The following is an 11,808-nucleotide window of genomic DNA, read 5'->3' as shown; positions in this document are numbered from 1 at the left end:
CGCACACGACACAACACACTACACTTTGTGATCCATACCCATGAAAAATTACAGCAAAATTAAAAGAAATAATGTTGAAGAGTTATTTTCTGTGAAAGTTTTAGATGAAATGCAATCAACAGTTTGATGGTTAAAGGAAAGAAGACAGTGACAAACAACAGAAGCATAGAAGCTTCATTTGGTTGACACTCGTTTAATGTGTGTGTAATACTGCATGTAATACCGTGCGATCCAATATTAGTTAGGACTTTCAATATAATATTACAAAAGTATTAATTATTATATTGAAATAACCACAAACAAAATTAAAACCTATAACTTGAAATCATTTTTACACATGCACTTGTACAAGAACTTGAAATTTCTGATTAATTATAATGTATTTGATTTTTATGGAAGCTTTTTTTTTCAGTAGCGCAAAATTAATTATAATTTAATTTTTGTAGTCGGCTGTTATTTAGTAAGATCTTATTGAAATTATTTCGTTGTAACATAACATGATTCCATCTAACTAACATTTTTAATTTACTTTTAAAGCTTCAACAGGTCTTTTAAAATTTAATGATGGGGATCTGTTAATAATAGATAGTTGGGTCGTTTCAATACTGTTCAATTGCCTTTATAATACAATGAAAATAATATCTGGAATATATTATGTTTATGTTCATGTTTACACCACATTACAATTTCTTGACCATTTAAGTAAAAAAATATTCTTCAAATCTGCAACCGATGATATGGGCCAGCGCAATGCTTTGGTAATCTAGCTTTATGAGCAAGTCACGTCATGGAGCTAAATCGCCAAAGAACCGAACCGAGCCTCGTTCTCGAAGGCTATCGGCGCGATGCGATGCGAAGCGAAGGCGAGGCGGGCGGCGCCGGGCTGAGGCACCAGGCGTCTCTGAGACCGGCGCCACTCAGAGTCACCTAGTACCTGACCCGAATACACCGCATCCCTGAACGCCACATCCGATACCAACAATCTTCAAGGGTTCTGGTTCGCGTCCCATCGCAAGTCTTCTCTTTCTTATGACCTCTTTTATAAATTTAATCTATAAACAAAAAATATGTGAGGGGGAGCAGGCGGAGGGAGGTATGGGGTGGTCGGGGAGGGGCTCGCACCTGTCCGGTCACCGTCGTCGCTCAGCCAGCGGTGCGTGAGCAGCGCGTCGAGCGCGGGGCGGCGCGCGGGGTCGGGGCGCAGCGCGCGCCGCAGCAGGCCGAGCGCGCCGCCCGCGCCGCCCGCCAGCCGCCGCCACGCGCCGCTCGGCGGCTGCGCGCTCTCGCCCTCCGCCCACGCCTTCCACGCGCAGTACCGCGCGTCCTCCTCGCTGGCGCGCTCCCATGGTAGTTCTGGAAACGCTCGCCCGATGAGAACGCCGTATTCATGGTCGACGCTCGTTTGCGACAGTGTCGAATCGATCCCGCGGGTTCGCCGTCGACCGACTGTCGCTAAACTGATGTTTACCGCGACTCGGACGCTAAGGGTGCGAGCTATTTTCGAGTGATTTTCTCGTGTGAGAGACGACTATGGTGCGATGACTAAGACGAGAGCAATAGATGGACTCAAAATCGACCATTAACATCCGACGAGATTGCTTGTTGCTTGTTGCGGGTTGCGGATTGCGAGTTGCGAGTTGCAGGTTGCAGGTTGCAGTTTGCGGGTAGCGGGGCGCGGCCGGCGGGCAGAGGGGCGGCGCCTCGTAACTTCGGTACCATAACTTTAGGGAGCGACAACGCCTACAGCTAGGATACCAAAGAGACGAGAGGCGGCCCGCGCCGCATGCTGCACGAACGACGCGTGTTGTAGCCATATTTATTTCGTTTCGATCAAAAGATGCTTTTATAAGGTCAGGTTCTCAATGGCCCGAACGAGATTTCCGACGACGCTCTCCATGTGTGTTGTTTAAACCGATTTATATTTTTAAGTTTTCTTATGATCACAATTTTTCAACAGATAAAAAAAAGCTGACGAGCTAATTGAGAACTTTACCTCGATAAAAATTGAGCAAAACCATCACACATATTCATTTCAGTTACAGATCAAGCTCATGAAGTGAAATTGTCATGACATGCAATATATCAAACAACAAATGGTTTTGTTATTCAAGTGACAACTGACAGGCTATAAAATCACTACAAGTACATGCATTATATATGTATTATAGTTTTAATTGATAATTTTTGGAACACGACCATAAAAAATGCAACTAATTCATACACTGTGCTGACTGCACAATCATTAGTCGTGAATGTTTTTTAAATAATAATTCAAAGTGCTATATCCCAATTATAAAGAGCTCAAAGCTCTCATTTTCAACTACAAAATTCCTCGAACCAAAATGAGTAGTGTATTTGAATTGATACTGCTGTTTATTATAAACAATAAATTTTAATAAAAAAATGAACCGCCTTCAAATTGTTAGACCGACACGAAATTTAGAAGACCGTACCAGATGGCAGGCTCCTGCTTTCAACTAAAAAAAAATCATAAAAATTAATACACCTAGCAAATAATTATGAAGCAACTACCACAAAAATCCTATTGATAACTTATTGATATCCTATTAACCTTTTCTTAAGGTTGAAAAGAAAATATATGTTACTAATACTGAGTCATTGTACATTGTAGCTATAAAAGGAGATTTTGAAGTACTATAAAGCGTGAATCAAAATTGAATTTTTATACTGAACATATTTTTTGTGAATCTCGCATTTTGCAAACGATACGAAATTTAAAAATTATTGTTAAAATGATTGCAACAAAAACATTACATAAATTCAATTCCGTTAGTGGAACACTTCATATCTACAAAAACATTATTATGAGGAAATGTTTGTTTGCAACGGATTTGTCAACATAAAATGATCTGTAGAAAATTTGTGATCCGTAACATACCGCTTACAATGTAACGCCGGATTTTTCGGTAGATTATAATGTATTGATTTGAAACAGTTGAAATGTGGAATGGGCATTAACGGGCGACGGGTTAGATCAGGTTTGCTAATTAAAATTAAAAACTACTCAAAGCGCGCCTCCGTTGGCTGGTAGCCTAGCGGACGATCGGGGAAAGCGAGTTACGGCATAATACGTATCTGCGACGTACTCACAGTCACAGATAAAATGATGCGTGAAATTGCAAGCAAACGTTACGGTTGACAATTTTTCGAAAATTTGCAATCTCACGAGTTAGATTATAATATAACTTAGTTAATACAATTTTACGACGACAGATAAATTCATAAACAACTTTACCTTAGCGACACAATCTACATATTTTTATCATCCTTCCTTCCTTGAGAAATACAAATCTTTTGGTTTGTATATTTAAATACGTACTGTATAATTGGTATAAGCTCAGTAAAGGAAATCAATCATAATACAAATGTAGCTTCTCCTGTCTAGAGAAGATAGAAATCTTAAATTCATATGTATATGTATAATATAATGCGTGCTGAAATGCGGTGTGTGCATGTGTGCGTGTGCGTGTGCGCGTGCTCGTACCTCCGACGAGCATGGCGAGCAGCACGAGCGCGGCGGCCCACAGGTCGGCGGGCGGCGCGCGGTAGGGCCGCCGCTGCGCCGCCAGCACCTCGGGCGCGGCGTACGGCACCGTGCCGCACACGCGCGACAGCAGCCGCTCGCGGGACCCGTGCCTGCGGACACGCGCTGCGTTACTGCCGGCTGCGGCTCGGACGGGGCGAGGGGCGGGGGGCGGTCGCTCACCGGAACATCGTGGCCATGCCGAAGTCGGAGATCTTGAGCGTGTCGTTGTGGTCGAGCAGCAGGTTCTCGGGCTTGATGTCGCGGTGCGCCACGCCGCGCGCGTGCAGGTAGCGCAGGCCGGCCGCCAGCTGCCGCCAGTAGCGCCGCGCGCAGCTCGCCGGCATGCCCGCGTCCGGCTCTGCACACCACACTGCCTCCTCAGCATGCCGCTCGCCACGCTCTTACGTCGTGCCCTTCGCCGCCCGGCCGTATCGCCGAAGGCCAATTCTGACTAGCTTCGAATCATACAATTGACTCGGCACGTACTATGATTCGACGTTTCGTCGAAACGTATATGCATACGTACCGTATCGTTGTCTATAACAAGTGTGAAGTAAAAATTTTTTATGCTCCGATAAGGTGAACTTTCATCTCGTATTTATATATCGGCCGGCTCTCTTAAAGCAAATCAAATTCCTCATCTCGACCGAAACGACTTCAATAACTTATAAGTGTGATAATGAAGCGACACCAGCGCGACGCGCTGTCTTCCCGAGGTTTCAGCTATAAATTCGAGGCGGGGTGTAAGACTTTTCCTTTTGAGAATCTATCGACTCCTCAGTAAGTTTGGTGCATCCGAGTAGAGTAAAGCGAAATGTCACACCGATGCGATCAAAGAGCTCGCCGCCCTGCGCGTACTCGAGGAAGAGATATTGCACGCCGCCGTGGTGGCGCTCGCCCAGGCAGCGCAGCACGTTGGGGTGCCGCAGCGCGCGGTGCAGCGCCGCCTCGCGCGCGCCCGCGCCGCCCGCCGCCTCGCGCACCGCCTTCAGCGCCACGCTCGCGCCCGACCGCGCGTGCATCAGCAACCGGACTCTGAGGCGACATCCCTCCACTTTACATACTCGTTTATACGCACGTGTTACATTGAAAAATAAATCTTATCCACTTATATTATCCGTACATTAATAAAAATACACATAAATGTTCATAATATATTTTCCAACTAGCTGTTACCCGCGACTATTCGCTTAGTTATGTAGATACTAGCTGCGCCCCGCAGTTTCACCCGCGTAAGTCCGTATTCCGTAGGAATATCGGGATAAAAAGTTGCCTTTATGTTATTCCAGTTCTCAAGCTGTCTACGTAACAAACTTCATTGCAACCGGTTCAGTAGTTTTTGCGTGAAAGAGCAACCAACACCTACACACCCTTACAAACTTTCGCATTTATAATATTGGTATGAAGTAGGATAGTAGGATTAGTAGAATGAGTACTATGAACGTCATGGGTTAATAAACGCAGCAATAATAAATTTTTGTATGAGAGGTTTTAAAAGTTCAGATTTACAGAAAACGATGACGAATCTAGAAATTTAAGACTTTTTAACGGAATTTAAACGCGATTTATCCACTATATTATTAACTCGACGTTTCGAACACTACAGCGAGCGTGGTCACGGGGAGACAAGTCGTGTAAAAGCCATTAAAAAATCTTTCATTTCTAAATGTTATAGTACTCGCGTAAAATCTAACACAAGAAAATACGATATTGAATCTATTAAAATAATATATATCTTTTTTGGCGCACGCAACCACACGTTATTTATATTAATTAATTTATTTATTTTTTCATTCTCTTATTAAGTTTTTTTTTTCATTTCACTTATTTTTATTTTTATGTATTGTTACTATTTGTGTGTTTGTGTGTGTTAAAATAAATTGTTCTTTCTTTCTTTCATATGAAACTGAAAAGTTTTTTTGTTGACTGGACGGATTACGAACTTTTCACCGTTAGTTATGACGTACACGATTGCCAAGTGCTATAGGCTACATATGTGTTTCCAGTATAATGATATAGAAATACAAATTCTTCTTCTTCTCTTTGTTAATGGCTTCACCCAACGGAGGGAGAAATATTAAGTTAACCACTTAATACAAATGATTAATGCAGTAACTTGAAACAATGACATACGTAGCGGAATACTTATAAACTAAACACCTAAATCGTATCGTATCGTATCGTAACATCAGTTCCTACCCTGTCACAACTTCACATGTTTCAGTCACAAAAAACCACAAAAGTAATACCACAAGGCTTTGTCAGCGCAGTCAAAGAAAAAGATAAACAGGCCCGTGATTTTCCAGAGTTGGTTAACCATTTGACATGATTGTTTTTGTATTTGATAGAATTTTTTGTCGTTAGGTCCCATTTTAGGATATGGAGTTACCTCCCTCTCGGGGACGTCGGTGAGATTTTTGAAGAAAAAGTAATTATATACGGTTTTATTGAATCCGCTGCCATTACACCGCGTTGTTTCATAAATCCTATCCCGCGATCTGTGCAAAATAACGAAAAGTGATGCTGAACAAAAATGTATGCTATAAATTATCAGTTAGAGTCTACGTATGCGCGTATAAACTACAAAGACGGTGTCAGATAGAATTATATCATTTTTATAGAAGTCAAAGAATGAAATGCAAATAGGGGCATACGCCATTTTATGCACGGCGCTAATGCCGAAAATACGTGTTTGTGTAAAAACGCGTAGTCTGGCCGCGCGCGCCACTGACCGCGCGAGGTGGATAAACTTTCAAGGATGCTCTCCGCGCCACTAACACTTTTTGTGCGTTGCAGCACCTACATCCGCTTTCAGCGTGCGCCTACTGCCTACTGCCTAGTGCCTAGTGCGGAGTGCCCGCTAGCTGCTGCCGCCGCCCGCTCGACCGCCAGCGTCGCGGACGGCCACCCGCTTACGTAACAGAGCGCAGGACAATTCTAACGTTTTCAACAGAGTACTTAGCTTGATTACAAATATTGCAATCAGCAACGGACACAATGACATGATCAAGATATTTACAGCCAAGTCAATCTAAGAAAGTGTATGTTTATATGCATCAAAATATAAACATGTAAGTTTTAAGAAGACAAAAAAGAAGAGATAAGACAAATGATGCAACAAATAAATCTTAAATCCACAGAGGATACATTAAGAAACAGAGATTGAATTTTACAGTTACACCTTTACTTTTGACTAGTATAAGTTTATTGCAAGCCTTTTATGCATACATGTATAAATACTTATTTACTTTTTGATATATATGTAAGACAAATAAAATTTGTACTATAATTTATGATTGGAATACATTTAAATATTACTTTATAATTAAAGATTTGGATTTTAACACAAATTTTATGCGTTTTATTATATTCATTCTTTTTTAATGATTTGATACGAAAAAAATCTTTATACTGTCATCTTGCAAAATGTGATTTAAAATTAAAAAATACAATCCAAATATAAAATATGAGTGAAGCTTGTCTCTTGCTGTAAACAATACCTCTCTTCTCTTTTTTCCCATATATCTCATTATAGGTAATTTAAAATAAATTTATCAGATTAGGCACAACAAATAATCGATTTCTTGTTATATTTTTAGGAACTGGTAAATTAGATTGCACAAAATAAAAATACAATACATGTAAGGATATTATTTTCTTTTCATGTAATAGTTTACCTATAATATATATTTGTAACCAAATAATTTTAGTCCAAATAAATCATTCATACACTAACAGCATGAATAAACAATATGCATGAACCAAGTCAAAATTTACATATAATTTTCTATTTTCAAAAAAAAAAAAAAGTAAATAATACTGTTTACATCATATCTTTATGTATACACCTTTGTTCAATTAATAATGTATACTATTATTTTCTTATTAAAAGCATTGATTCAAAACTAAATTGTTGTATAAATAAACTTACTCTCCATAAGCCCCTTCACCCAGCACCTGGGTGACGACCCACCCCTCCACGAATTCGCCGCCTGAAGACATGGCTCCTCGGTCCTGCAACACCTGCTAGCTTTAGCATGGAATTTTGGATCCTAGCTATGTTGGCGAACCGGCTTACGGCTCCGAGAAGACCACGCCGTGTCCCGCCACAGTGGTCAGAAATTTCTGTATATAGCCATATAACACCAAAAATATGAACAGATTATAAGTGGTTAATAGCTCTGCTATAATATCTGCCGATTGCAGTATCAGTATTACACGTAAATCACTTGAAATTAGTACTAAATGGCGGAAGGCACGTGGAGTTTAGCGAACAAAGCCTTTGCCGAACTTCGACGTCGCCCCGTCGCCTACCTCGCCCGATAACGGTAATCATTATTTCTATATTACACGATATTAATCAAGTATTATGCTTTCTGCAACAACACCGCTAAACATTTGATAATTAATTATTAATCAAATACTAACCTTAGCCGTTCCTACACCATTTTGCCATTTTTCTTTTCCTTCTTTCTACAAATCGTTCACCAATCGGCAACCAACCCGACCGCGCCGTCGAGCTCAATCGGCTTTTTTTTTGCACGAAAGATCAATGGCTAGTCACGTTCGGAAATGTGAACGCAGATATAAAAAGTAATATGATTTACTTTGAAATAATACTTTAGAATTCTACCATTAAATTATGAGTATTTTTCTACAAATAATGTAAGTTAATTTATTAGTCATAGACTCAAATTTGTAAATGTCTGATAAATTACCTCGGTAGGTACCATACTTGGTACGATCAAAATGTTAAAGAACTTATTTTATTTATGTACGTACCTAACACAAAATACTTAAAATAAATCTAAGTCTTTAATGTAATTAATTTTTAAGATTTGATTTCATTGGTAAATATTTTGCTTATCCTTACAGTACAAATATATTATCTGCATTCGATGTGTTGTATTGCGTCATGGTGTCATTTGATTTTTGAATGTGACATTAGAAAAATACCTAATTTGCTTAGTGCCTAACGTCATTCCTTCTGTAATTGGAAATATAAAATATTTATTTTTTACCTTACATAGGTTCAAATAAGTAATTAATTAATAGGGAAAATATGGTTTGTGTTACAAATTTATTTTATACTGCAAACAGTTAATATTTTCAAGCTACTTATGTATTTATCTGATATGTAATATTTTTTCCAGGCTGGATATTCCGAGGATCAGTTGGCAGGTGAGTCATTATTGATGATGCCAGTTATGGAAAAATTATTCCATATCTTTTAGTGTATTCAAATTCAAAGCAAAACTGACGTCTACGAATTAAATATGATAAAATGACGATATAATTTGCATAATTTTGTTAGCATTAACTTGTAAATGTAATTGCCGATAAATAAGTGAAACGTGTCGTTGGCTCGTCGATCGCCCTATGACTCACGTCAATCAACAGTCTTGATCTCCGAAAGCGTCGCCTTTTGCAAGCGCCCTACATTCCGTATAAGGTTTGTATTTTAAACACTCATGTCGGAGGCCGTGTGCAGCTCGCTGCGCTCATTGCGCTCATTGCGTCGTCAAGTTTTCGCTGGGTAACATGTTTATGTACGAACCGCCCACCAAGCTCAAACTAACATCTGTTGAAGGTTTGTTGTGTCATATGTATGTCTTTTCATAATTAACACATCCCTGGTAATAAAGTGCCATTAACAATTGATTTGCAGAGTTTCAAGAAGCCTTTCAGCTTTTTGATTCACGTGGAGATGGCAAGATTCATGTGGCCCAAATTGGAGACGCTCTAAGAGCCCTTGGACAGAACCCCACTGAATCAGATGTCAAGAAATGTACTCTGCACTTGAAACCTGATGAGAGAATTTCTTTTGAAGTCTTTCTGCCTATTTACCAGGTATTTACATTCTAATTTTACTATGTATTGGATATTCTAATTAACACTGTCACTGTTTTTCCTTTTATTGATACAACTCAATAGTTAAATGTATATTTGATCACTGAAAGAGCCAATTATATACAAACACAAGTACACATATTTTTGTGTGTAAATTTATGGTGGAATAATTAAATGTATGTTTGTTTATTTAATAATACTGTTATTATTGAAACAACAGCTAATTAAATTTTTCTGTAAAATGGTATACAGTGCACCAAGTAGTTGAACTTGTAAATTCAAGGTGCTTAAGTTGTTTTGCCATATCCATGTGTCAATTGGGCCACTGTTACTTTTGTTGATATTATAAACTTGACTCTTGATTTGTCTTGACTCAAAAACTTATACTGACAGATGTGTTTCTCAAAGGAAATCATTTTATTTTATGATAAACAACTTTGATTGACACCTTTGGTCCATCAATGTATGAACATGCCAGTTTATCAGTCTTAGTTTAAAATATTGCAGACTTACTAGCTTCGAAGATAAAGCATGAAAATGATAATGATAATTAAAATTGACTTACCATATGAAAACTGAAGATACAAAAAATGTAGTTCAATTCTTAGAACCTCCTCCTAATATTGAAAAATGAGTTGTTTAAAATCTTTAAAGCAATGTCATATAAAAACAAATTGTCCTTAACTGTAATAAAAAAGTAAAGTGAAGTCCCGTGTCCCCTAGTGGGGTATGGGGCAGATGATGTACATCTGTTTCACTGTTCGTTTTTTCTTTAAGGACAAGTAGGTGATCAGCCTTCTGTGTCCTGCCAGACCGAGACATTTTTTTTTTAATTAACATTTACTAACTAGATATAAAGTTACCAGATTTTTCATCTATATACATAAATAATTTTTTTTCTTGCTATTTAAAGTTTGGTATATTAGCATTATTAATATGTTTATCCCCTTAGCATTGAGTTGGTTCTAGTGAAATGATGAAAAAGTTTTGAATCTGCAGGCGATATCAAAGGCTCGAAGCGGAGATACGGCCAATGACTTTATCGAGGGCCTCAGACACTTTGACAAGGACGGCAACGGCTTCATTTCGTCTGCAGAACTGCGCCACCTGCTTTCCACTCTTGGTGAAAAGCTGAGTGATGATGAGGTAATCCATTTCATTCAAAAAACCACTGTACGTACGCTGCTATTGAATTTCTTGTTTGAAATTCAGATAATTTCGAGCTTATTTGAAGCAAATCGGATTATATTTGATAATCACAAAATGTCGAACTATGTTGTGACTTTTTGTGCCGTGTGTCGTTACTGGTTTGCTGGTTGTGGGTTATAATGCAATCTCGCGCAGGTGGAGCAGCTGCTGCAGGGGCAGGAGGACTCGCAGGGCAACATCAACTACGAGAACTTTGTGCATCTCATCATGCAGGGTTAATGCAACGCATTTAGCATTGAACAAGAAAACTTTAAATATAATGATATGATTAATTATAAGATATATTAACTTTATATTTGTAATGTTTTTAACTACACGTACTTAGATGTTTTTGTCAAATTTATTGTAAAATGGATAATTCTTTTTTTACATTTCTATCCGAATGCATGTTTCAAAAAACGGACCTACTTCTACCGATCCATCGATCGAAACACGCATCACCTAACGCGTACTCATTATCGGACGTTGTAGGATCCATTCCTAGTTGTAAGAGCACTATTTTCTCTAATTTAAAATGTTTTAACCATTCTAGAATATAAAATAGTATATGTATATGATTTCCATTATTGATAAGTTCCAAAATATTCCAAAATGTATTATTAACGTTAATTATGACGGCGTGTCTTATCGTGCAGATAAGATGAAGTAAATAAACCTGATACATCATATTATCTTTTTATTTGCCTTTATGTGGACTATTTGTACAAAATAAAAAAAATGTGAAGTGTGCATTATCTTTTATAAGAATATTTCTTTTTTATAAAAGATAATGCATATTTCACATAAATCAAATACCAAAAACCACACAGAAAATATTATGTCCGAGAACGTTTGCGTACATTTTTAGCTAACTTAAGTACCGATTAACAGTAGATTGTCGAGATTCGAGGAAATATTAATAATTCTGGGTCGTTATCGGTGATCTCGAAACGACGGAAGGTTCTCGATTCGTTGCGGATATTTTAAAAAATGGTTCACCTCTAGCTCGGTGGTTTCTTAAGCTAGGCAATTTTAATAGAAGTGTTTTTTTTAAGTTCGATAGGCTTTCTTGATTATATTCTTGGTTATTCTGAAATGGTTTCCTGAACATTGAACTGGTGGTGACAAAATAAATCGCGACCTTTCTCTTACTTGTGAGGTATCGTGGGATAGGATCAAATTGATTTTCTTTTTGTTTTGATAAGAAAGCCAACGCTGCAGAT

At 38.5% G+C, this 11,808-nt stretch overlaps 2 protein-coding genes across 3 annotated transcripts in view; one reads left to right on the top strand and one right to left on the bottom strand.

Annotated features, from left to right (window-relative positions):
• Positions 1–8,084, bottom strand: part of LOC119834269 (serine/threonine-protein kinase Chk1-like) — a 10,081-nt gene extending 1,997 nt beyond the window's left edge. The window contains exons 1-7 of the mRNA XM_038358604.1: positions 7,976–8,084; positions 7,479–7,561; positions 4,371–4,582; positions 3,728–3,905; positions 3,506–3,657; positions 1,061–1,353; positions 821–934 (exon numbers count right to left, since the gene is read on the bottom strand). Coding sequence (XP_038214532.1) covers positions 821–934; positions 1,061–1,353; positions 3,506–3,657; positions 3,728–3,905; positions 4,371–4,582; positions 7,479–7,549 — 1,020 coding nt within the window. The 5' untranslated portion in view covers positions 7,550–7,561; positions 7,976–8,084. The remainder of the gene's footprint in view (positions 1–820; positions 935–1,060; positions 1,354–3,505; positions 3,658–3,727; positions 3,906–4,370; positions 4,583–7,478; positions 7,562–7,975) is intronic.
• Positions 8,085–8,473: 389 nt separating this feature from the next.
• LOC119834166 (myosin-2 essential light chain-like) lies at positions 8,474–11,274 on the top strand. Of its 2 annotated transcripts, XM_038358441.1 has the most exons (5): positions 8,474–8,612; positions 8,701–8,728; positions 9,216–9,397; positions 10,397–10,543; positions 10,742–11,274. In XM_038358441.1, the coding sequence occupies exons 1-5, from the start codon at positions 8,610–8,612 to the stop codon at positions 10,823–10,825; spliced, it is 444 nt and encodes a 147-aa protein (XP_038214369.1). In that variant the 5' UTR covers positions 8,474–8,609; the 3' UTR covers positions 10,826–11,274. The 2 variants fall into 2 exon arrangements, with proteins under 2 accessions (XP_038214369.1, XP_038214368.1); XM_038358440.1 differs by lacking the exons at positions 8,474–8,612; positions 8,701–8,728 and adding an exon at positions 8,981–9,137.
• Positions 11,275–11,808: the final 534 nt, after the last annotated feature.

Source organism: Zerene cesonia, chromosome 19 (assembly GCF_012273895.1).
Source record: "Zerene cesonia ecotype Mississippi chromosome 19, Zerene_cesonia_1.1, whole genome shotgun sequence".
NCBI classification, from domain to species: Eukaryota; Metazoa; Arthropoda; class Insecta; order Lepidoptera; family Pieridae; genus Zerene; species Zerene cesonia.
This window is presented reverse-complemented; position numbering and strand designations above follow the sequence as displayed.